General features: G+C 39.0%; 2 protein-coding genes across 2 annotated transcripts; one reads left to right on the top strand and one right to left on the bottom strand.

Annotated features, from left to right (window-relative positions):
- The first annotated feature begins 277 nt into the window (after positions 1-277).
- Positions 278-6,118, top strand: LOC133860511 (uncharacterized). Its single transcript, XM_062296100.1, has 9 exons — positions 278-388; positions 2,252-2,839; positions 2,962-3,530; positions 3,729-4,344; positions 4,433-4,757; positions 4,844-5,099; positions 5,196-5,412; positions 5,527-5,891; positions 5,974-6,118. Exons 1-9 carry the CDS (start codon positions 278-280, stop codon positions 6,116-6,118), a joined length of 3,192 nt encoding a protein of 1,063 aa, XP_062152084.1.
- A 2,479-nt stretch (positions 6,119-8,597) lies between these two features.
- LOC133859496 (uncharacterized) lies at positions 8,598-14,777 on the bottom strand. Its single transcript, XM_062294912.1, has 5 exons — positions 14,632-14,777; positions 14,346-14,457; positions 12,861-13,018; positions 11,714-11,830; positions 8,598-9,191 (listed from the first exon to the last, which is right to left on the bottom strand). Exons 1-5 carry the CDS (start codon positions 14,725-14,727, stop codon positions 8,967-8,969), a joined length of 708 nt encoding a protein of 235 aa, XP_062150896.1. The 5' UTR covers positions 14,728-14,777; the 3' UTR covers positions 8,598-8,966.
- Positions 14,778-27,724: the final 12,947 nt, after the last annotated feature.

Genomic DNA, 27,724 nt, shown 5'->3' with positions numbered 1-27,724 from the left:
TAGGTCATTCTGCTTTTGATGATCGATCATTATTAGCGACACATGGGATTTTTGGAAGAAAAGCATATGTCCAGCATGATAATGGGTGTTTAATTAGCTATCTTTATTTATGGCCATGTCCATGTACTAGCTAGCCATAGCCATACGATTGGTAAATTTTTTGTAGCCTATTTTCTTCAGTGGAAAGTTCTCTCTCTCCCCTTTAATTGGCTTGCGTGCATTATGAACTTCTGGGTTTTAGCAAATTGACCGGTTATGCAGAAATCACTGAGAAGAAATGGAGGAGATTAGTGCCAACAGGGAAGACCATGTTCGTAGAAGCTTTATAGACTTGGTGTTCTCTTGGTCCCTTGGGGATGTTCTCAATGAAGATCTTTACAAAAATCAGGTTGGTGTGTTTTTCTTTTTTATCTGAACTAGCCTATAAATCATGTTATCGCAGTTAATTAGTTTCATCATGTTAAATTAAGAGCCATGAATTGATCTTAGCATATCTATTCAAATGATTTCAACAATGGAAATTCAAGTCTTTCTAAATGCCGATTCTAATCTTATGTGTGGCATTGTTATTTGTTGAGGTAAAGTTGATAGCTAGTCTGTCTATTCATAATCATCAAGAAGGGGGTTCTAGGCATGGCAAACAATTAGATGAGGAATATACGCCAATTTCCATGTACCTTGTGACAAATTGAAATTTTGGATCACAAACAAATAGAAAAGAACATAATAAGATTTACTAATTACATAAAACACCAAAATTTACGTATTTTGCTTGTGTGGTGGTTGCTGAATGAGAGCTTTGTGTGAAGCCGGCTAAAAATCTTATGCGGCGGTTGCTGAATTTTGTCTTGTACGTCCTCCACCGAAGTCCAATTGGGATAAATTTAACGTGTGGGTTCAAACTTATTTTGAATAAGTGAGACTCGACACGTGTGTGTGTGTATTATATATATATATAATTGAAATGTAGGTGAATGATTGAAGAAAAATTCCAATGTACTTAGGACCTTTAACTTTGATACCATGTTAAATTATCACTTATCCTAAAAACTTAAGCTAATAAGTAAATTTAATAATTTAATAAATGCTTTAACATTCACCAACAAAAGGCAAATGGTTGAGGGGGAGTGTAGAGTGTATGTATTCCTAGTCCCACGTGAATGATTTGATATAAAAAGACATCTAGCTCCCACATGATTTAAGTGAGGGGGAGTTTAGTTAGATGTCGATGAACATATATGAGCAAGAGAAGATTGTTGAGTATATACATGCGAGTGTAGACATCAAGTTCGGATAGTCGGAAAATCCCTATCATCCTTTCCAAATCCTGATACTACTACAAATGATAGCTGGCCCCATCCGATCAAGTGAATCCCTGAGCTTGCTTCCTTCTAAGGCTCAAACTAAAGTATGAGCTCCTGCAAGAAGGATGCCAGGTTTAGTCTCGCATTGAAAAGATGTTGCATGTGTAAATGGTTAATATAACACAGTTAGACATAAACTCATAATTAAGCTTAAATTTCGATCTGGATTGAGATGTGTCCCAATATATTACAATACGATCTTATTAAAATACTTTTGAATGTGTCAATCTTTTCCTAACAGTACCAATTGGAAAGCAAGGTGAAAATCCATTGGTAGCTAGTGATGGTTTCTAACAATTAACATCGTACTTGTACGTACTTCACATATTTCCTAAATCTAAATTATATATATATTGCAACTTAATCATCTTCAAGGAATGGTAAGCCCTCCATCTAATAGGTTATAGGTACTTTTAAAGAAATTAAGATTGCTCATTTAATTATTGCAATATAAAATATAAAAATAAAAATAAAATAACAGAAGAATAAATCGGAGAAGGGGGAAAGAGAAAACATACAGATTTAAGTGGTCTACCATGCTAATTAAGGATGTGTGCCATGTAATGTCATACCTAATATTGAAAATATTGATGTATTATATTAACAATTTATTTTTATTTTTTAAAAATATTGATCGATTAATTGGAATTTGGTTCGAGTGCTTTCCTATTTAATTAGAATTGATTTATTGCATCTCCCTCTGCATTCTTGAGATTTTACAAAAAAGATTGATGGGAATTTAATTGCTTTTTATATTTCTTAATTTATGTGTAATTTTTCATTCAAAGACGTACATTTTGCTCCCACAAGCCTCCATGTAGATCTTCTCTCATATATATATGAGTCATGGCATTTCCATTCATAACTGTGACATCATTTATTGACAGGTTAAAAAGATCCCAGAAACATTCTCGTCAGTGACAGATTACAAGAAGTCATTCGTTCCTTCATTAATTGAGGAAACACATGCTGATTTGTTTTCCAACATAACAGCGCTGTCTCAAGCACCCACTTGTGAAATAGAATATGTTGAAACATCTAAAACATTTAAACCTCCCAAAGGCTTGTTTTATGAAATTAAATTAGAGAACATAAAAGATTCTGAGTTGAAGAAAGCGAAAGATACTGAGAAAGATGAAGGAAAATATGAACCCGAGTCTGGTGATCTTATTGCCTTAACATATGTTAAACCAAAATGCATTGATGATTTGAACATGCCCAAAAGATTCTATCTTATAGCTTATGTTCTTCGGCCAAGAGACTTAGAGACAGATGAGTTTAGTATGGTATCGATACTGGCATCAAAGCCCATTTTAACTTATGAGGAATACATGCACAAATACAAGAAAGGAACACTTTTTGCAGTTCATCTTATGAATATGACTACAAATGTTCGTATATGGAAAGCACTGCACCCAGATTCGGAAGGGGGGAACAGAAACATTATTAAAACAGTACTGCAAGCCAATTCAACTGTAAGAATTTTAACTCATTTTGCTCTTCAATGTCACACACATCATACATTAATTCTCAAGTATTAGTAACCTTCTCTTTGAAGACTGACATTGCTGATACATTGTATATTTAATCCTAACAGGATGATGAAAATTGTTTGACTTGCTTTTCTAAAGGAAAAAACAGTCCTACCCCTTCTAATCTACAGGACATGATCGGCTCTTATAATCTAAATGGCTCTCAAGAAGCTGCGGTTTTAAGCTGCATTGGTATGAGAGACTGCAATCATCAGAATCCTGTCAAACTGATATGGGGCCCTCCAGGGACCGGGAAAACAAAGACTGTTGGTGTCTTATTACATGCCCTCCTTCAAATGAAGGGAAGAACATTAACATGTGCTCCAACTAACATTGCGGTTTTGGAAGTTACAACACGGCTGTTGAGGTTGGTCAGGGAATCACCAGAGTATGACCCATACGGGCTTGGAGATATAGTTTTATTCGGGAATGGTAAGAGAATGAAGATTTATGATCGTTTTCAGCCAAATGAAAGATTGAAGTTTGGTGAACGTAAAGATCTTCTTGATGTATTTCTCGACTATCGTGTTGATGTGCTTGTGAAGTGCTTTGCTCCTCTCTCTGGCTGGAGAAATGGCTTAGAATCAATGGTATCTTTGCTTGATGACTCAAAATCCCAGTACGAAGAATACTTGGAAAGAAAACAAGAAGATGAAAAAAGGAAGGAGGAAAAAAGAAAGGAAGAGAAAAGGAAGGGGGACAAAAGAAAGGAAGAAAAAAGTGAGCAGGAAAAAAGAAAGGAGGAAAAAATGAAGGAGAACAAAAGAAAGGAGGAAAAAAGAAAGGAATATAAAATGAAGGATGAAAACAATAAGGAATATAAAAGGAAGGAGGAAAACAATAAGGGGGATGATGAGCTCAAAAAGGACGATGATGATGATCCTTTGACGTTTGAGGAGTTTTTAAAGAAGACATTTTGTTTAATTCATGAGCAACTGAAGTTTTGTATGGTTAATTTGTATACGCACTTACCAACTTCTCTACTACCGTTAGAGGAAGTGAAAAAGATGAGAAGAGCTCTGACATTGCTTAAATCTCTTGAAACTTTGTTGCGAGGTGTTAGTGTAGCAAATGAAGGGTTATTACAAGTTTTCAATAATTTTGAAGACTTAGGAAGCAGTTTGGGTTGCCTTGCAAAGTTGAGTATGAGACAAGAGTGCCTTCAGATACTGAGATATTTGACCTTATCTCTGAAATCCTTAGTTCCAGATTTAACTTCTTACGAATCGATAAAAAACTTTTGCTTGGCAAATGCATGCCTAGTGTTCTCTACTGCATCAAGCTCTGCTAAATTATACAGTACTGAAGGAAGCATGGAATTTTTGGTTATCGATGAAGCTGCTCAGCTTAAAGAATGTGAATCAGCTATTCCTTTACAGCTATCTGGCGTCCGCCATGCTATTCTCATAGGGGATGAGAGGCAGCTCCCTGCAATGGTTAAAAGCGAGGTTAGAGTTTTATCCTTGGTTCTTTTATCTTTGCAAATTATGAACATCTACCACTTTGTTTAACAACTTTTGAATGTGCACTTCTTAGATATCCAAGACGGCTGAATTTGGAAGAAGTTTGTTCGAAAGACTGGTCATGTTGGGGCGCCAGAAGCACCTTCTTGATGTCCAGTACAGGATGCATCCATCCATCAGCTTATTTCCAAACACAGAGTTCTATGACAAACAGATTTCAGATGCTCTAAATGTTAAAGGAAGAGACTACGAGAAGCGTTTCCTTCAGGGCAACATGTACAGCTCCTACTCTTTTATAAGTGTAGTTCATGGAAGGGAGGAATTCGGTCTCGGTTACAGTCGGAAGAATATGGTTGAGGCTGCTGTGGTCTCTGAGATAGTTGACAATCTTTTTAAACGTATGTTTAAATGTTTTATTGCTTATTATCATCCAGAATAGACAAATGATATGAATTCCTCTTACCATTTCCTGTTTTTGTGACAGAATTCTTGGTCACAAAAAAGAAGGTTAGTATAGGAGTCATATCACCATATAAGGCTCAAGTTTCTGCCATTGAAGAGAGGGTCAGAAAATACAACAAGTCTGTTAGTGGCTTCACTTTGAATGTTCGATCTGTTGATGGGTTCCAAGGAGGTGAGGATGATGTGATAATTATCTCTACTGTAAGATGTAATGGGAGTGGAAGAGTCGGTTTCCTTTCCAACCGACAAAGAGCAAATGTGGCACTGACTCGAGCAAGGTATTACTTGTTGTGCTTGTGCTGCATGCACATGAAAAACGTTTCAGTTTCTGTCGGTTTTGCAAATTAAAATTTGATCACTGTTTCATTCTTTAGGTATTGCCTTTGGATTTTGGGGAATGAGGTCACTTTACTCAAGAGTGACTCTGTTTGGAAGAATCTAGTCCTTAATGCCAAGGAACGTGGGTGTTTCTATGATGCCAATGAGGACAAGAGCTTGGCTCGGGCAATTACTGCTACATTGGTGGAGTTTGAAAAGCTTGACGTTTTACTCAGTAATGACTCTGCACTCTTCAGAGAGGCTAGATGGAAGGTAGGTGCATGCAATGTTTTGGTGGAATTTTGATTTTGTACTGGATTTGTACTCGCATGAATTTACTAGTTCCTAAAACAAAAATCAGATAACTATTATCTTAATTAAATACAGGTTTACTTCGGCATAAATTTCCAGAAATCTATGGCTAGAATTCGCAATGTAGAGATTCGTAGTGAAGTACTTTTTCTGTTGGAAAAGCTTTCAAGTGGTTGGCGCCAGCCTCATGAGAAGAGAAACCTCATTGTCCATGATGGTACTTCTTCTCAACTTTTAGAGACATGCAAGGTCGATGGGCGGCTGAATCTGGTTTGGACTGTAGATATTCTCAAGGAGTATTCATGTCACATTCAGGTTATGAAGTTTTGGGATGTTGCACCATTATCTGATATAAAAAAACTAGCAAAGGATCTTGACATGGTATTTGGGAACTACACAGTGGATAAGATGCATCGTTGTGAACACAGATGCGTAGAGGGGTATGAGCTTATCTGGATTTGCTTTTAAATATAATACATTTAACTTATGATCCCACCACTCATTAGTTTGAATTTGGTACAGGAGTTTAGTTGTCCCGATGAGATGGCCATTGGACTCCACCTCCACTAGGTGTCCTAAAGGTGATAGTGTGCAGTTCCTCTCGAGATCGCTATCCTCACTAAGTTTAAGGGATAAGCCTGAAACATCAGCCACAACTTCTAGGTGAGGGAAACACTTCCAAACTCTTCAATTTTTGACAATTCTTACACATGGGTATTTCTTTTTTTTATAACCACACACTTCAATTACAATTCATTCCAGTCAAAACTGGAAACTCTCCCAACAACGGGGAACAACACAAACACTACACAGGAAATCCATAACCTACAATAGAAAATAACACCCGGCTAAAACAGAGAACATCAAAGCACAAGGTTACAACTTCCAAATCTGAACAAGACGAACAGACATAGCCGACCGCTCAATCTTCCTCCTAAACATGAGTCTACTCCTAACTTCCCACTGAATTTGAGCAACAAGAGCTTCTTTCGTCCGTGGAGTGTTCCTATGACATAAATCATTTCTCAATCTCCACAAATGATAAACAGCAGCCGCCAAACAAAGTTTACAGAGTAGAGCCTGCAAACCATGACCTTTGAGTGTACATGACCATCGCACAATATCATCTCATTCAATACACGGCTTCTGAACCAAACACAAGTACATCAAGTGTCTCCATATTCTCCTACAAAAACTGCAGTGGAAGAAAAGATGAGCTATAGCTTCTTGTTCCCCATAACAAAACCTGCAAAGAGTATTACCCTCAAATCCCCACCAGCACATCTGATCCTTTGTAACAAGAGCGGCCCTGAAAATAAGCCACAGGATAAAAGCATGTCGTGGGATAGCCAAGGGAAACCAGACAACATGACAGCAAGATACCTTTGGGAACTTGGTCCTAAGGCAGTTCCAAGTTTCAAAGCAAGAATAGACCCCCTTTTTTTGACTTCCAAACTGGAGTATCCCTATCACCAATATCAACAGCAAACAAGCTACTCTAGATCTCCACAAGGAGATCTAACCAAGCAGGAGGCCATGCCCAATGTCCATCAATGAGAACAGAAGATACTCGGGGGTCTAGGCTAGCTACTTCCAGTATCATAAACACATGGGTATTTCTCTTTTGCATAATCGCTTTAAATAAAAACCAAAGAATTGTTTTGGCTTGTAGTCAAATAGGAACGTTAGAGGTAATTACTTATGCAGTGATAATATAAAATAGAAGGGACATAAGGAATTTAGGTGGTTCAACCTTTCAGGGCATATGTCCAAGTGGACAAAAACCCTACATGCAGTGGCTACATATATCTTACATCTTTGAATTTGTGTTACAACCAGATCGATGTTATATATGATCGATTTATTGTTCCTTGACTTGTTATGAAACCTTTGACACTGGGTTGTTTGAAAGACTAACGAATATTTATAAATGAATATCAGAAACCATTCCAGAAAGTATAGAATTAAGAATAAATCGGAAGATGTTGGCTTGAAGCAAAAGTGGCAAAGGCGCGCGGCAGAATGATTGTTGAGGTAAGATTGCCTTCTTTTTGGTATTCTGGACTTGAAAAAGCAGAAGTGGCAGAATGACCGAGGTTTTAATGTAAATTGGCTTGGAGTTATTGTAACTTATTTTGGTATCAACTTAAGTTGGCTTGGAGTTACTTTTGAGATGCTTATGGAAGCCTTAGCTCGTGTAGCCCATTACGTTAGGAGACATGTTACATGCACATCACTAGTACATCTTTTGTACATCACTCTTCTAAATCAACTATTGGATTTATAGGACCCACAAGGATTCACATGTGGGTCCTATAAATCTAATAGTTGATTTAAAAAAGTGATGTACGAAAGATGTACTAAGTTATGTTCAAAAATCATTTCTCCAATAAAAAATATTAGAATCATCTGTGAAATGAGCAACCAACCATGCGTGTAAATATGTACTTTGAATATATTTAAATTACTATTTATAGCAAAAGTTTAAGTTTATTGAAAATAATGAATTTAATCTTTTAATTAATATTTTAAAACTCTCTTTCTTCTAGATAAATTTGAACAAATATGTGAAATATTTAACTTAAATGAGAGAAATGATCTAAAATTAAAGTTTAAAATCACTCTCTATAAGAAATGATGAATTTAATCATTAATTAATATCTAACAAATATATTATCCAACACTTTGGGGAGATGCCCGCATAACCGGATTGGGATGCAAATCAATTAGCTATCTAAATTGTTAGCAATTTGGTGCATTTGGATAACTATTCTGAGAAAACTTATGTAAGACTTAACTATTCATATAAGTGGCCAGACAGTCCAAATTTTTTTGGACAACTGATGCCCACACGGGCACTCTTAGCAATAGATGCCCTAGCAATTTGAACAACTAATTCCGGTGGATCCCTATCCGTATGAGGATGCCGAAAGTATACTGGATGGTATTGGTAAATAAGTTGAGTAAGCTCCCGCATGCATTCTAGCACGCAAAGAAAGGGAGGATTGCATCACCTCCAATTTCAGAAAGGATTATTTACCAAGAAACGTTGACGAAAAGTAGCCTTTTTATGAAATATATTCAACAGCTAAATCAGCAAGCGAAAATCATGTTTTGCTGGCCTTCTACGTAACATTAATGCAGAATTAGAACAATAAATATCATCACTTTTCAACCGTCTGTATCCTCATCTTTTGACATAGGGATCTGATCCGTGCTGAAAATAAATAAATAATTAAATAAAATAAAATGGAACAGAATAAATTCTATTCTCCTCCGGGGATATGACAAAATTGGGGACATGATACTGTACAAGACTACAGAAGAATCATCAGAATATATATATGTGGGGACATCGCTCAAATAATAGGCCCAAGATTAACTGACCAACCTTTAGAGCAAGCCATCAATTTACAAATGTTACAGGTGCTGTCAGCCACTGGAAGAAGGCTCGGTTAGCTCTTGAAGCTGACTGGATCAGCTCTATACAACATAGCAGAATTGTTTTGCTGCAGTCAAGTCAAATTTGGGACATTACGGTGACAATCAGCAAACTCGCGGACTAGACGCTTTAGAACTCTTCCCCCTATCCCTTGCATATGCCCATAACTACTTCTTCCCCCATCACAGCTTTTGCTCTCAAGATAGTCTGAGGCTGCACCAGCAAGAGCTTTCAACCAAACCGGCACTAGAGATTCTGCTTCCCCATGGTTTAGATATTCAACTGGAAGTCCATGCACCTGTATAACTCAAGCAGTCAAATAATCTGAAATGCAAGAGACCATTTACAAAAGCAAAGTAAGCAGATGGCTGGTTACAGGTAACTCATGAAAGGTCTCTGTTTTGGCAGACAAGAAAAAATATCATGTTGAAAACATCTTCAATTGCAGCATTGTACACTAACAAATAATTAAAGCTCCAGAGTTTAAAGATTTCATGATATTCAAATGTAGCGATGAGATTGACTATATATATATATATATATACAGAACTGAAAACACTAGTGTGTAAGTGTGAGTACGTTGCCTATGGGTTTTGGGTTATACAAACTTTTATTACAGAGAGCATGTCCTTACACCTTTTTCATTCACATGGAACACTTTCATTTTCTAAAGGAAATAGATCAATGGAAGATTCTTTAGCCTAAGAAGGTTTTGAGTATCATTTATGCTACATATATGAATGTTCTCGATCATTGAGAGAACCAAAGATCCCATCAAACTTGACAAATTTGAACTTCCAATTTCAGAAGGTTGGTTTGTCATACATTCTTCATATATCATCAATTTCTTGCCACTAAGCTTGCAGATGCAGCAGCCCCAATTGGGAATACTCCAAATTCATTTGGATATACAGGTTTGTACCATCTAGCCACAAGTAATATGTTTGCCTGCTTACGTTTTCCATCAGGAAGCACTAACATGAAACATGACCTCCAAAGAGGGACCAGTAGGGCACACCACTTGCCACTTGGATGCATAACATGGCAGGATGGGTTCAAAATAGTCAGTCTATCCTGAACATGAACCTGTAACTGCGTAACATATAGTAGAACAAACCCAAACAATACCTCCTGATAATAAATCTTAGGGATAACTTCACAAAATGGTACCCAACTATAACGCTTTTTCACTTAAGGGTACTAATGTAGCAAAACGTTCAATCGAGTGTATGAATTTATCAAAACCGTTCAATGTAGGGTATTCCGTCACCCTCCGTTCTAAATCGATGACGGAGCCCAAAACACGTGCGTTTCACGTGATATTTTAGCCTCGAACTACCACTTTTGCCCCTCATCTAAACGATCAAAAGACGACGACTCCACGTGGATTAAGCTTTGAAATGTCAGAGAGAGAATATTAATGCGATGACTTGAGTGCAAGGCCTGCCATCAATGAAGACCACGACTCCACAATTATAAGAGGTGTTCCAGTACTCCTCCATTCCCAACGCTTTTTCCAGGTACCAGCGAAGAAGAAGAAGAAGAAGAAGAAAGATGAACGACCTCTTCTCTGCCGGCTCCTACCCTGGCTTCTCTCGCTTCCGAGGCGAGCAAACCTCCCGGGACTACCATGTAATCGAGATGTCCTCCACCGGCGTCTACCTCGACGAGTTCTTCGAGGACGTGGAGGCCGTCAAGGACAAGCTCAAGGAGATGGACAGCCTCTACGAGGCCCTCCAGAGCTCCCACGGGCAGAGCCTCACCCAACACAACGCCAAGGCCGTCAAGGACCTCCGCTCCCGCATGGACGCCGACGTCGCCCTCACCCTCAAGAAGGCCAAGCTCGTCAGGGTCGTCAGGGTCAAGCTCGAGGCCTTCGACCGCTCCAACGCCGCCAACCGGAGCCTCCCCGGCTGCGGACCCGGTTCTTCGTCGGACCGGACTCGGACCTCCGTCGTGAACGAGCTCCGGAAGAAGCTCAAGGACTCCATGGACAGCTTCAATGGCCTGAGGCAGCAGATTTTCTCACAGTACCGGGAAACCGTACAACGGCCGGAGGTACTTTACAGTCACCGGTGAAAATCCTGATGACAAGACCGTTGACCTTCTCATCTCTACAGGTGAGAGATTAAGCTTCATGAGCTCCAGCTTAATTATCTTGGATATTTGAAAATTGAAAATGATTTGGAAATAATATTCAAAATGTGGCCAAAGATGCTACAAAATTTGGTACCATATTTGCTTATGCCCATTTGATCGTTTAGATGAGGGGCAAAAGTGGTAGTTTGAGGTTAAAATATCACGTGAAATGCACGTGTTTTGGGCTCCGTCATCGATTTAGAACGGAGGGTGACGGAATACCCTACATTGAACGGTTTTGATAAATTCATACACTCGATCGAACGTTTTGCTACATTGGTACACTTAAGTGAAAAAGTGCTATAGTTGGGTACCCTTTTGTGAAGTTATCCCTAAATCTTAAAACAGTTAAAGATATGTGCAAAATAAGTTGCTAAAAACATAAAAATTAATTTAAACTATAGTATAAAAGTACTAGTCAAAGTGATTTTGGACTATTAGGTACAGTGGCATGAATTCCAAACTGAACCTGCCCGATTTAACTTAGCTGGATTTAAGTTACTCAAAGACCACCAATTTGGCAGAAGACACAACCCTAACTAGTTTGCAATGCATAGGCCTTCCAATTTGGCAGAAGACACAACCCCAACTCATTTGCAATGCATAGGCCAAGTTTCCTATTTTCTAGCTCAGGAATACACACACACACACAAACACATAGTGCAAGAGAGAGAAAGAGACCGCTGAGTGTAGCCATCCACGCAAAGATTCCCAACAAAGATTAGCGTTCCAGGTTATTCTCTCACTTATACTGCAAATTGCTGCCAATTGTTGCAAGATTGTCGTACATTTGTGAACCTATAAAGAGGGAGCAGCAAATAACTTCTTAGCTGTATTCCATATGGATGTAATCGCATTAACAAATCAATTGTCAATAAGGCAAATGGGTGTCCCCTTTAGAGTGAATTACTCCATTCTATTTTGTATAGGAATTGGATGGAATGCATACTAATGAGCGCCATTAAATTGGTCAAATCGTTTGCCAAATATGCCCGATAGACGAACGGCTATGTTATTGAGTTGAAATTTACATGAAGGTATTCCAGCAAACCAGGAACAAAAGTATCCACATTACAGCATAATTATTCATAATACAAGAAAGATCAAACCACGTGTTAACAAGGACAAACGCTTCAAAATAAGAACAAAAAAATGATAAACAGTGTAATAATATGTTGGTGGCTAACAAAATTTCAGAACTGCGTACTGACCCAACATCAATCCAATCAAGAGGTGAGGTCACTCGGTCAACAGCTGAATCATGGGTTTACACATTAGTAAAGGTACAGCTAAAAGGTGTATAAATATTAGCCTATTACAAGCTTGACAGCCTTCTGGTGAATCATAGTAATGGCAGTATACTTGGACCTCTGGATTCTTGGTTCAAGTCCCAAACCCCACCTCCCAAAAAAGAAAAAAAATTCTTATCTATTTTTCAATTAACACAAACTGGTACAGGTTTCTAACTAGTCCAATTGCCACGGTTCAACTGTAAACTGTTTAGTTCATAAGGGTTAATCCAGGTTTTGGTCTCTAAACAATCAAATGCAGAACACTAACCATATAGAGATCCAGGTTCTGATAACTACGGACTAGAGCCCAAATAAAACAAAAAGGTCCAAGAAAAAAAATTCCTTAGCTTGAAGATAATGAAAAAATGGAACTTCAATCTTTACCCACACTAATTCGTTTTGTCTGCTATTTTACTTCTTTGATTGAACTCCCTACTATGCAAAGTTTTTCATAAAGCTAGGCTATAGACACATACACATAAATATTACTTACTCTGTGCATGTGAATGTACTGACATTAAGAACATTTTATTTACCTGTGACATTGCTGAAACGCCAAGTAAAGCATACACCACATTCGATACAAGTCCCTCGCCACTATGAGATATTACCTGAATTGCCATGGCACTGAATGATCCTTCAGGAATACAAGTTGCACGCCCCAACAAAGAGGCCAGGCCCGCATCCAAGAAACCTAAAAGCTCAACAACATTAGATCTGAAACACCTCTTCTTGACAAAATTAAAATTACTCCAGCAATCCAAAAAGATAAAAATTCAAAATTCAACAGATACAAACCTATTCAAGAAACTTGTCGACCATACTTTTGTAACACAGCTTACACAGTTTTTATAATAGGTAACAGAAACATCAATTTTTAATGTCTACAAAAGGTCAACTGCATAAGCATTGGGAGCACTAACTTCTTGGAGAATAAAAGAAATCAACTGCAATGTACACTACGTTTTGCTAATTTAGTGGATTGCTTAGAATTTTAAACAGATACATAACAAAACGCAGCAGTTGTTGATACTTTTTTTTTATAAGTAGAGAAATTATAAAAAGTGTAAAGGCACCCCTAAGCATACAAAAAGTATACAAAAAGGACACCAAAATAGGAAAAAGAAATAAAAAAGAAAAAACACCCGCAAAACCCAAAAACAGAAGGAAACTCAAACACCCCAACAGGAACAGCCCACAAAACCCAGAGACCTTTGCATCACAGCAAGGGCACTTTTGCCTTTGCCCTATCTAGAACTAAAACCCCTACCATTATAATTAGTCGATACTATGATTATGAACCTCCTCCGTGCTTTAAACTGCTGGGTTTTAAGCATATACATACACCATAGAAAGCACCTAAAGAAAATTATGCTGAAGTATTTAAGGCACATAAGTAGAAAACCTGCTTGTAAAGCAGAGCAGATAGAAGATAGGGATCTACAATCTACACAATGGCTGGCATGATAAGCATGCTGAGGGTAAGATTAACCAACAAGCAAGTGTAGCACCCACCCGTTAAGAAACTTGCATGTGTTTCTAAAGGAGTTTTACAGATTGAACTGAAAAGCAGTTTATTAGTCTTGGCCGGAGGCCTTGGCCAAAGAGGTAAAAGAGTGGGTGAACTCAGGGTAGGTCTTAAGCTTGAATCTTACCGAAAATTAAATAAAATGTTAATTTTGGAAAATGTGGATCCATCAGTTTCAACGCCTAAGCACGTGGATCTTACATAACTAGTGTTTCATATAATTTGAGCCAGTACTAGAAGTGAGAAAGTGAAGAGAAAATCAAGAGGACACATATAATTAGCTGTGAGGAAAATTGACATATGTCATGCCTTAACTGAAGATAAGACTTTAAAAATGCTAAAATGTAAAAGTGTGTTTTGTTTTCTGGAAATACATGGTTGAGCTACAATGCAATTAATATGTCAATGGCTTTTCTCAGATACGATAATCAGCGGGTGGAAATAATAATAATAATAAAAAAAGAAAAAAAAAAAAGCCATTTGTTATACTTACAAGACAAATATGACATGGCTGCTAGTGCTGCCCCACGATGCATAGCAGTGGAACATATAGCTGCCTTTTGGAAGGACACTTCAAGAAGGGAACCACATGCAGTAAGTACTTCCTGCAACACATCAAATAACTGAAAATTTCAATGAAATGATTGCATAAACACAATCCTTTCAATTTCTAAACTTCTGTGGAAAAATGAGAACTTTTTTTCCCCCTTGAAAAACGAAAATAAGATTGAATTTACTTATAAAAAAACGAAAATAAAAGAAAGAAAGGCATACGAAACCTTAGAAGAGCCCCGAACCAACATGGATGCAAAATTTGTGTAGGCCTCCACTAGATCAGGCTCTTGGTCACATATATACGAAGAATTAAGAGCCATTACTGATGGTGCATCGTAAATCTTTCAAAAGTGGTGACAAATAAAGTTCCATAGTCCTCTCTATGACCAAATTCTTCAACAACAGAAGCTGAAAATGATGCATCCCGAAAAGAAAGAAAAATAAGTAATCATCTGTCTTAGAAAACCTCAATCTTGGCTGACATGACATGATATAGGTTCCAAATTCTTTTTTGACATAGAATAGGATATGAATATGGGAATCATAATAGTTTCTTCTGACGTTGCATGTTTAAATATGTTGAAATTATGAAAATCATTACTTGTCAAAATTTCTATGATACATAAAAAGTCCTATTGTTATAAAGGAGAATCTCCACAGTCTTGATATGCCAACTGACAATGAATTCTAATAAATCAAAATTCATTCTAGCACCACAAGAATTTATTCGGTCTTCAAGTAAGCAACTTGGCAAGTATAAGGACAAATTCAAAATGTTTAGCTGCTGTTGATGCAGGACAATAAAGAGACGAAACTTTATTAGTCTGATTTTGGAATTTATAATTCTGAGTTTTTATCTTTAGTAAATGGGTTAAATATATTTTAGCCCTCCAAACTACCACCCTTTCTCCGGATGCCCCCCCAAACTACCAATGCTTAGATTCTGGCCCCCCAAACTACCACTTTCTGATTTTTTGGCCCCATCCATCCATTTATGCCGTCAATTTTAAACATAAATCCGAAAATACCCCTCTTACACTTTGAGATTCCCACGGTTAAAGGAGGGGTATTTTCGAGTTTTTGGTCAATTTCTATTAGAATTAACGGCATAAATAGACGGATGGGGCCAAAAAATCAAAAAGTGGTAATTCGGGGGGCCAGAATCTAAGCAATGGTAGTTTGGGGGGCCATCCGGAGAAAGGTAGTTTGGGGGGCTAAAATATATTTAACCCTTAGTAAATTGTATCAGGGAATTAGTAAATTCTGGAACAGGAAGCCTTCAGGGATTTTAGGTTTTGTAAGTAGACTTGGGCTTGTTTTATTTATGGGTTTAATTAGAGTCCAAAAAAAAACTGGAGGGGCCTAGAAGGTTCATAGTTATAAGTAGCTTCTAATAGGAGTTAGGGTCCTTAGGGAATCATGGTTCTCTAGACTGATGTCTGGGAAATGTGGAACTCTAGTCTCTCTTTTTCTTTTTGTATGGTTCTCAAGCAAAACCTAAAGGAATTTGTAAGGATTTAAGTCTAAACCTGGGTTCTTGTTGTCTGGATTATAAACTGTCGGTTATGGTCAGATATTTGACTCCAACAGAGGAGTGCATCTCAACATGGCTCATACTGAAAAGGCAAAATACTTAAATTATAGTAATAATATTTTGGAATGCCATAAGCTTCAATTTCTAATTTTTAAGCACCTAATCCTATTTTAGAGTCTGCTTATAAAATACACACACATACAAATTTAGCATGCATCTGCTTCCTATAGCCTCACATATGAGAATATTTTCCAACTAGCATTGCACACACAAACATGTAGTCTGCCACCTGCTACCAACAATCGTCAGGAATCTGCTTCCTCAACTCTGTTCTCTTAGGTAGGTAGAGAGCCATCTAATTCTGTCAATAGGATCAGAAGTTTGCTCACTTTCAATCAGGCACTATTGGGAAAGTGGCTATGGAGGTATGCTACAAAAAGAGACTTTTTGGCGACAGGTTGTGGATAAAAAACATGGTATTTTGCCGGCTGGGTGGTGCTCTAAAGTTGTCAATGGGCCTCATGGGGTGAGTTTAAGGAAACATATTAGGAGGGGCTGGGACACCCTTTCTAGTTTCGTTAATATCGAGGTGGGTGATGGCTCTCGGACCAGGTTTCGATGTGACATTTGATGCGGGGATCATCCTTTCTGGATTTATTTGGCATTGCAAGGGATAAGGATGCTCTAATGGCTAACCATATGTTTGCTCACAATGAAGAGGTACATTGGGACATGAACCTTATATGATTGGTGCATGATTGGGGTTTCTTCCTTTTTCAATGTTGTATACTCCGTGAGGATGAGGGGGCGATGAAGATAAGTTTTGTTGGTTCCTTCTAAAAGACGATCTTTTGAGGTCAATCTTCTCCCCAACGTTGACCACTTATTCCCTTGAAAGAGCATATGGAGGTCTAAGGCTCCTTTGAGGGTGGCATTCTACACGTGGACAGCATCCTTAGGGAAAATTCTAACTATCGATAATCTCCATAAGCGTCACATCATAGTGATATATTAATGTTGTATGTGCAAAAAGAGTAGGGAAACTCCTGATCGCCTCCTTCACGAAAGATATGGAATCTGGTTTTAAAGATGTTTAGAGTAGACCGGGTTAACCTAGACGGGTGGTGGAGCTATTGGCATATTGGAAAAGAAGGTTTAGTCGGAATGACTTTAATCATGATTGGAACGCAATCCCTTCTTGTTTAATGTGGTGCATTTAATGAGAAAGAAATGTTCGAAGTTTTGATGATTGTGAAAAGACAAGCTCGGATCTATAGCTTGGTTTCCTTAAATCCCTCTTTCGGGTGGATCTTTGTTAACAACCTTCTCAATGTTTCTAGCTTTGTAAATTTTTGTGCTCTTTTTCCTTGTTCTTGATGTTGCTGAGTGTTTTCTCTTGTATACTTTTTGTGTACTTCAGTAGCACCCCCGTCTATTAATAAATTTGCTTTACTTTAAAAAAAAAAATAAATAAATTGAAAATCTTGGTGCCACAATCTATCTAGCTCTAAAATCCCAAAATTCCCTCAATTTGAAATAAAATTAGAACAAATACCATGGGATTTATAAAATTGCCAAACGACATTATAACTAGAAAAGGCTTCATTGCTCGGACACAGTTGAGGTTCCTCAACATAGTGAGAGATGATAATGAAATGAATATATTCAAATATTTAAATGATTTATACTTTTTAATATAGGTTTAATTATGTTTTCGTGTATTAGTCAATTTAGGTTTACTTGTATAAGTCCATTCATTCAACTATAAATAGATATCTATGTATTATAAACAATTAAGTGAATCAGAACTACACAATATACGTAGCCCTAGAGGCTATTCTTGTGTTTATTTCTCTCTTTTTACTTTAGCTATTATTCCGCAATTTCCCATATTTTCTTATTCCTCACAAACTTCAACAACCCTTATCCAATTTATGGGCCAATTCCCTCTTAATTTGTCCTACCAGAAAGTAAGATTCTTGCCTAATCTGAGTTTGCTGCTCGAATCAGTACCAAACAATTCTTATATCTCATGACAATTGGGATCGATATTTCTCGAAACTATGATTCTCAAGTAATTTGTGAAAAAAAAAACCCTAATTTTTTTAGAAATTAACGATACTTGTTTTGAATTCATGAATAACGAACATATATTATTTATTTATTTATTATTATTCCACATTTTTCTCGGTGCGAACATGCATCCTCTGTGAAATAGATATAGAATAATAATGCATATAAAACTAGAATAATTTTGGGAATATGAAAGTAGAAGAACTTAGGGGAAACTTTACAAAAGAGTATCAAACTAACACGCTTTTTCAATTAAGGGTACTAATGTTGCAAAACGTTCAATTGAGTGTATGAATTTAACAAAACTGTTCAATTTAGGGTATTCCGTCACCCTCCGTTCTAAATCGATGACGGAACCCAAAACACGTGCGTTTCACATGATTTACTTAAGCATTTCTTCCCTTTATGCCTCTCAGAGCTCTAAAAAAAAATTAACTAAAAACAAAAACCATGCCACCTTGAAAACGCCCCGTTTGAATAAAAAATCACACTCTTCGTCGTCGTCGTCTTCTTCCTGCATTTTCTCTCTCCTGCTCTGTTTATGTACCTGACTCACAACGAAACCAAACCACAGCATATAGGAAAACTATCATGTTTCTTGATTGCAAACTCAAACTGCTCCATCAGACATGAAAAATAAAATGGACTTCTAATTTAATAGTGTGTGAACAGTATGCAACAAAATATTAAATGCGGAATTAAAGGAGACAAATATTTTGTTGACGAAGTGGAAACTCAATTAAGAGAAAAACCACTCCGGGGCAGCCAAACCTAGGATATCCATTATTCAGAAGACAAAGCTAGTTACAAAGTAGTAGCACTCATATACCCCTGATGCAGTGGTCGTACCTTGAACTCTAACGTGTAACCCAACACGAACGCCTCCCAACCAGGTCTCCTACCTGAAGGGGTCTTCAATGGAATCCTTTACCTTAGGGCCAACCCCTAAGATAGACTTCACAGTTGATCAAATCACACACTGGCAAAGCTAGAGAGCTAGTAGATCTTTAATATCTCCCTAAACACCCTCTCTAAGCTGTAGAGAATTCACCACCGAATTCTGTGTTGAAAGCATGCCTCAAGCCTCTTATTTATAGGCTTTGGAAACCCAAAATCGAGTCGAAAATGGATTCTAAGGCACGCGCGTCCGGACGGGAGCCTTGGGCCGTCCGAAAGGGCCAAGTTTTTCTTGTCCGAAAAGTATTCTGGAATTTTCTACAGGGCCTTCCGGATGGGTAAAGCTTTCAGTCCGGATGCTTCTAGTGGCCATCCAGACGGTCATTGACAGAATTTTTTGTCAGCTTTCCAACGATGCCGATTTCGTCCCAATCCGATATTTGAGTAAAAAATTATGATCAAAATACCGGAGAGAGTCCGGACGGCTTGACCGAGCGTCCGGACGGTAAACTGCAACTGCCTTTCCAAAGCAGCACTGAAAGCTTCCATAACAAGGCCGCGTCCGGACGGTGTTGCCCTAGTGTCCGGACGGTTGCACTTTGGCTGCACGAAATTACCATAATAAGGCTTGGAGCGTCCGGACCTTGCAGGCTAACGTCCTGACGGTTGAACTGGTGCACCCAATTTCCATATATGAAGCTTGATCGTCCGGACCATGAAGACTGCCGTCCGGACGGTTGAACTTTGTATGCACGTCTTGCCTTATAGAGAACATCGTCCGGACGGGATCACACATCGTCCGGACGTTAGCAGCCGTCTTTTCATAACTGTCTTGAGGTAGAAACCCTAATGCTTGTCAAACACTGAATGGCATCCGGACGGTATAACTACGTCGTCTGGACGGATGCGCTGGAACACTGGGGTCTTCTCAAACTGTGAAGAGCGTCCGGACGATTTGCCATTACGTCTGGACGGATGAAACCTTGAACTGTTTGAAGCATCTAGACACTGATGGGCGTCCGGACGGAAAGATCTCGCCCTCAAAGTAATGAGAAGAACCACACAAAAAGTACTCCCCCTCAAAGTCTCAAAAGTATAAGGGTAAACAGAGTAATAGTATCCACAAACAGAAAAATTTCTAAAAAGCAAAACAATAGGAAAATAGATAAAAGTCAGCAAGAGGCTCAAAAGAGAGGAACAGAAATCCTCCATGTACTAAATCCTGCTGATCCACTGAAATCAAGTAACGGAGAGAAATCCGTAAAAGCTGGATTTTTACTACTTCGGCTTCTAGCTCAGGAAGCCGGGAACCACGAACTGAAAATCCTTCAATCTCTTGATTTTGCAAAGCCTGAAACTGGTTATCCGCAGATTGACATCCTCTAAGCAACTGGTTTGCAAGATAACTGAGGAGAGTCACCACTGAACCTCAAACTGATGCAGATCTAAGGGAATACTATGGAAGGCTCTGCATGAGCTTGGGGGAAAAAGCTCATCTTAATCCTGAGATCTTTGGAATTTGAACATCCAACTTCAACAACAGTCAGTTTTCCAAAGGATCCATCTGTCAAACATTGTGCTGGGAGCCGCTGGATGTCATATTCCTGAATCAAAACCAACCAGAAATACTTCCAAAAATACCATTAGATCCTATTAGTTCCAAAAATAATGTGGTATTTAAGACGGCTGTCAAATGGATGCCAAAGAGAAATATAAGCAATGCAGCTACTCATAAGGCATAAATATATCAAGATCAGCCCAACACACAGACAGAGAAAGATTTTCATGCACACTATCTCAAGAAAATATCCCAAAAAATATTCCAATATTCTAAAAGCACAAAGACTTAAAAGAATAACTGAAGACACAATGAAGATCATGGGATGAAAAGAGATGTGTAAAAAATGCCAAAATCTCGGGAGAAATCCACGAGAAAAACACACAAGATGCCATGATAAATCAATAAAAATGCAAAGATGTGTGTATGGCAGAGAAAGAGACGCAAGTGTTAAACCTGTAGAGATCCTGTCCGGATGTGTCACTAAACCATCCGAATGGCAACTGCTAGGTCAGCATATGGTAAGAATGCGCTTGTCCGGACGAAAAATAGGTCTGTCCGAAAGCTTCACACTTGAAAAACTGAAACTTGAGAAAAATATGCAAAAAGATATTTTTTCCAAAAGTTAGCTTCAGAACACGCATGTATAATCAACTGATAAAGCAGTCAAATAGCATTGCAAAAATATGCAAAGATATAAATGAGAGTTAAGTATTGAATAAGCACAAATTTACCTGCAAATAGAAATTTTAAATAGATTACTCAACTCATGCAATGCGTGTGTGTGTGAAGACTTTCTCAATAAGGTATGAAATTCACTGATATGACAAAAAAACAACAAGATTTTCCAAACAAGAGAGAAAATCAATGAAAGGTCAGCCAAAAGTCAATCCTTATCTTACTAGGGCCTAGCCACCCTCATCTGATACACTCCCCCTAAGATGCAGCACCTAATTGTTTTACTTGTACCATGAAGGACAAAGTAAAAAAAATTTTTACTTGCACGTAGAGGGTAAGGCATATAGCAAATTCAGCACATAAGCAGTGAATATACAATTTAAAAGCGCATAATGCATATGATTTACTGTTTGATTCTTATGGTGCTGCAACCTAAAGAGTGCCAGAATTTTTAGGCTCTAGGTTCAACTAGCATGTGGTCAATTTGACCATCTTAATCAAAGACCTCTTCTCTTATCTAGAATTTCTAGAAGCAAAAAGTCAGAGAAGGAAAAGATGTACCTTAGGGGAGTCTTAGATAGTGCACATTTTCATCGCATGAGGAAAGTAACTATCTATCTTTAAGATGCAACAGGAAAACTTAGCAGATATTATGCATAAACTCTCAATCATATATAAGCATATTTAATCAATGCACAATGAACTGAGATATCAGGAAAAAACACATGCAATATCTGAAAAGCTATCAAAAGAAAGAAATAAAGTTCCGCATCTTTTCCCCAATTTTTTTTTTTGTTGAAAAATGAGACAGAAAAAAAAAAAAAAAAAAAAAAAAAAAAAAAAAAAAAACAATAAAGACATGCTTATGGAAAAGGAAATGACATCTAATCCCAGCATGTAAGGTAAAACCAAACCTGTCCTCATGGAGAGAGGTTTAGAAATACCAAGACAGAAAAGTAGCCGCCCGACGTGCTTTAACTGTCATCCCCAAAAAAAATATCTGCAGATATTTCTCAAGAAAACCAGAGAAAATATGGCGATAGAATAAAAAGGTTCCTTAAATAGAATGCAAGGCATGAATAAGATATGACATGATAAACGATGCAATGCAAACATACCTGACATGCACTAGGATTTAGGAACCAAAATCCTAGGCATGGGAAGAGTTCACCTTTACTAGGTGAGTCCACTCCCCTTCAAGGGGTGAATGGTCTCATCCTTCTTGACCCATACATGCTTGACTCGTGGCGGTAGCTTGCAGGTCTTGCCCATGTTGTCCATTCTCCTTAGCATACCTTGCATCAGGCTCAGAAACCCTTCATAGTCATGGTAGCTAATGGGCTTCTTCGGCTTTCTCTTGTAGCGCCTTGATTTGTTCTTCTTTGATTTGCCACTATGATAGGCAGGGACAAACTGCTACTGATGCCGTGGAGCCTGAAGCGCCGTAGGAGGTAGAGTGCCTGATGTAGCTCTAGTTGGAAGCTTCCTCTGAACCTTCAACTTCTAGAGTTGTGGGCATTTGGATCGGATGTGACCGGTGATGCCGCAGTGATGACAGGTAGGCAAGCTTCTTTTGTTTGAATGCTTCTTTGTATTCTTTGCAAAATTATGATTAGCATTCTTACAAATAACATTGCCTTTACCTTTTATATGTCTCCTATGCGGAGGGACATATTTTGCTGAGGAAGAATCTTCAACTTCACTTTTCCTCAGAGCATCCTGCTTAATCCAAGGCCTGTGGGATTTCAACAAATAATAATTTGGCCTAATATGACCAATCTTCCCACAATTATGACAAGTAGGGACAAACTTACCATGAGGTTGTGTACCTGTATCTTTGGATTTTGGCATCACATGATTAGTTAAGCAAGAATTTTCTAAACAAGCTGTATCTACTATCACAGGCTTAATATCAATAGAATCTATTTCAGAACCAGAAGCATGTGAAGTAGAAGTACTCATATCATCAACAATTGAAGCAGGCTTGTTAGAAATATCTGAATGAATACAAAGCATCCTTTTCAAATTATCACTTGAGAATTTTTTCAAGAGATTCTCAGATTCTTTTAATTTATTCTCAAGTGTATCAATAATGTTAAATAGCATGGTATTCTCAGATCTTAAAGAGTCAATCAAGGCATGTGATTCAGATAACTGAACAATCAACAACTCGTTTTCTTGCTTCGCCTTTTTGAGCTCTTTTGGAGAAACAATTTTATCTATTTTAGCAAAAACTTTAGAGAGCTCAATATCATGATTTTCTTCAGATAACTGAGAGAAATCCATGATAAAAGGTGTAAAAAAAAAAAATAGAAGTCACAAGAGATGAGGATCACACTCAGGAAATAAATCCTTTCAACGAAGTGTGCCTGCTCTGATACCAATTGAACAATAAAATTGACTTTTAATTTAACAGTGTGTGAACAGTGTGCAACAAAATATTAAATAAGGAATTAAAGGAGACAAATATTTTGTTGACAAAGTGGAAACTCAATTAAGAGAAAAACCACTCCGGGCAAGCCAAACCCAGGATATCTACTATTTAGAAGACAAAGCTAGTTACAAAGTAGTAGCACTCACATACCCCTGATACAGCGGTCATACCTTGAACTCTAACGTGTAACCCAACACGAACGCCTCCCAACCAGGTCTCCTACCTGAAGGGGTCTTCAATGGAATCCTTTACCTTAGGGCCAACCCCTAAGATAGACTTCACAGTTGATCAAATCACACACTGGCAAAGCTAGAGAGCTAGCAGATCTTTAATATCTCCCTAAACACCATCTCTAAGCTGTAGAGAATTCACCACCGAATTCTGTGTTGAAAGCATGCCTCAAGCCTTTTATTTATAGGCTTTGGAAACCCAAAATCGAGTCAAAAATGGATTCTGAGGCATGCGCGTCCGGACGGCAAACCTTTCCATCCGTACAGGGTCCGTCCGGATGCTTCTAGTGGCCATCCAGATAGTCAGTTGAAAGCATTTTTTTTTTCAGCTTTCCAACGACGCCAATTTCGTCCCAATCTGATATTTGTGTAAAAAGTTATGATCAAAATACCGGAGGGAGTGCAAACGGCTTGACCGAGTGTCCAGACGGTAAACTGCAACCGTCTTTCCAAAGTAGCACTGAAAGCTTCCAAAACAAGGCCGCGTCTGGACGGTCTTGCCCTAGCGTCAAGACGGTTGCACTTTGGTTGCACGAAATTACCACAATTAGGCTTGGAGCGTCTAGACCTTGAAGGCTGACGTCCGGACGGTTGAACTGGTGCACGCAATTTTCATATATGAAGCTTTTCATCCGGACCATGAAGACTGCCGTCCGGACCATGAACTTTGTATGCACGTCTTGCCTTATAGAGAACATCGTCCGGACGGGATCACACATCGTCCGGACGGTAGCAGCCGTCTTTCCATAACTGTCTTGAGGTAGAAACCCTAATGCTTGTCAAACACTGAATGGCATCCAGACGGTATAACCACGTCGTCTGGACGGATGCGCTGAAACACTGGGGTCTTCTCAAACTCTGAAGAGCGTCCGGACGATTTGCCATTACTTCTGGACGGATGAAACCTTGAACTGTTTGAAGCATCTAGACACTGATGGGCGTCCGGACGGAAAGATCTAGTCGTTCGGATGGATGTTACTAACTGATGAGCGTCCGGACGGAATACCATGTCGTTCGGATGGCTGACAGGGAACCGAAATAAATCCTTGAAAACTTCACAGAATCTTCTCGAAGAACTTAGCTGAATAGTAGACTTTGGATAAATCAGCATCCCTGAGAAAACAACAACATTACATAGAAGTGATTTTGTCCAGCAGCATGATCCATGGTCTTCCCTCTCATAAGCTCTTCCACTGGCCTTCTATCTTCACGTTGAAGCAAAATACGCATGCAGGCCTAACTTTTTGTTCCTCTCTTCAGTCTTCACGTGTCATGGTACTATATACGTACATAAGTAAAATTCTAAAATTAGCAGTGTTCATCATGGCTTTCCCGGTTTGGTTCTAAAACACGAACGTGAAGGAAAAGGCCTCCAAGGAGAAGCTCCTCTGTTCACCTCTGTTTTCATGTTCTAAAACAGAGGTGAACAGAGCCATAAGGATTTCCTAACAAAACATGATTTCAACAATAGCTCCTACAGGGACACTAAAATTCTAAAAGTAAGTAGAACCAACATATGGTTCCATTGACTGAGAACCAACTATAATTCGCCGACGATCACAATCGTATTCTCAGTCTTTCTTCTCTGGAGAAAATCCGATCCTTCTTAAAAATTGAAATTGACTTCTAAAAATAAAATGTGTGCACAAGTGTCAACAAAAATTAAGCACAGGGAAAAATAAAAGACACACAGATTTTTGTTGACGAAGTGGAAACTCAATTAAGAGAAAAACCACTCCGGGGTAGCCAAACCCTGGAATTCCACTATTCAGAAGACAAAGCTAGATACAAGATAGTAACACTCACATTAACCCGATGCAGTGGTCGTACCTTGCTCTCTGACGTGTAACCCAACACGAACGCTTCCCAACCAGGTCTCCTACCTGAAGGGGTCTTCAATGGAATCCTTTACCTTAGAGCCAACCTCTAAGATAGACTTCAGATATAGCACAGCACACTTGTAACGGCTTCGGAGGGATCTTGAATTTCTCTAAGCTCTTGTGGAATTCAATATCGAATTCTTACAGTTCTCAATGCCCAGGGGCCTCAATTTATAGGTTGAGGTGCAGAATGGGCGACTGCTGTAATATGTACGGACGCCGTCCGGACGGTGAAACTGGTACGTTCGGATGGTGAAACTGGGCCGTCCGGACGGACAACTGTGCGACAGGATTTTCTGAAAATTTCACTGAAAATCTTTCCTGTTCAAGAGCCGCGTCCGGATGGTGAGATACTGACGTCTGGACGGTTGCACGATTGCTGCAAGTAATTTCCATATAAGGCTTCGCGCGTCCGAACCAAGGGGGGATGAACGTCCGGACAACAATTCTTCAACACACAATTTCCATATCTGCTATGCGTGCGTCCAGACCATGAGAGGCAGACGTCCGGACGGTTGAAGTCAAATCGGCAATTTCCTTAACTGATGAGCGCGTGTCCGGACCAATGCTGACTGATGTCCGGACGGTGATATTTAAATTGCGATTCTTTTCTTATTTATGAGCACGTCCGGACGTGAAACCACATCGTCCGAACGGTGTATCAATCTTCCCATATTCTAAACTTGGAAAGAATCTGATGCTGGTCGATCACTGATGGACGTCCGGACGGGCTGCTGAGATGTCCGGACTGATGCAAGCTGGACAGAAGCTTCTCGATACAGTGTAGGGTCCGGACGGAAAAAATACGTCTTCCGGACAGATGATGCTGGTCTGTCTGGCGTCCGAACGGGATGACACATCGTTCGGACGAATGGAACAGTGGACAGATGGGCATCCGGACAGGATAACACGTTGTCCGGACGGCTGACAAGGAATCTGAAATCTTCTATCTTTTTCGGAGTGCTGAGTCTTCTGAAAATGCTCTGACAAGTGGAATCCCTATTTACAGCATCTTTACACATAAATGATTTTGTCCAAACACAAAATGAGGCCAAAAAACTAACTCTTCCTTTGCCCATTCTGGGAAAAAAATCACTTGACCGGTTTGAAAATACATTCCCAGTCCAGAAATAAAAATTACTCCCCCTTTTTGTCACAAAGGGACAAAGGGTAAAACAGAGTAATAAAAACTAGTTGTCATAGAAATTACTCCCCCTAACGGTCTCAAAAGGACCCGGGTAAACAGAGTAATCTTAGTTTAAGTGTTTAACAAAATAACAGAAAATAACAAAAAGTCTCAAAATAACACAAAAAGAGACAATCAAAACAGAGGGAAAGTCAAACATCCTCTGGCATGTGTACAGTCTGAGCTGCAGCATCCTCATCATCACTGTTGTCTGGATGATGGACTTGAAAGCACTCCTGAAGGTCCAAATGGGTCTGCTCCACCCGCTTGTTGATAGACCTCACTTCGAGCTGCAAGGAGGAGATGGATTGCTGCATGGTGGTCATGCCTCCCTGAATGGCAGCTAAGGCCTCCATGATCTGAGAATAATTTGCCTCTGGCTCAGATGGCGGGACGGTATGAGAGGATGAAGCCACGTCTGGAAAAGCAACATGCATAGCAACAGGCATGTCGTCATCAGAATCCTCGCATTCGACTTCATCAATGTCTGTTTGCTGAGGGGCTGCTGGATCTTCATCCTAGGCTCTCCATTAACATTGATACCAGACTGAAGGATGATCTGAGTGATTAGGCAGCCGAAGGGGAGACCGGTATTGCTCTCATCACGAGTCTCGAGCACGACTCCCAGAATATGCTTGCAAAGACAGAAAGGCAAGCGAAAATGAACAGCATAAACAAACTGTGCTCTCTTCAGTATCAGATCATTGCACCTGGCAACTGGCTAGAGATTGTGCTGAACAATTTTGGCCAACATATGATGAGCCGGAGCTAGTGCACCAATCCTAATGTTAGTCGGACGCCCCTCACCCTGTGGAACTGCATGGAAGAACTCTCGGAGATTGTCCAT

Source organism: Alnus glutinosa, chromosome 2, assembly GCF_958979055.1.
Source record: "Alnus glutinosa chromosome 2, dhAlnGlut1.1, whole genome shotgun sequence".
NCBI classification, from domain to species: Eukaryota; Viridiplantae; Streptophyta; class Magnoliopsida; order Fagales; family Betulaceae; genus Alnus; species Alnus glutinosa.
Note: the sequence above shows the minus strand (reverse complement) of the source record. Positions and strands in the feature narration are given on the sequence as shown.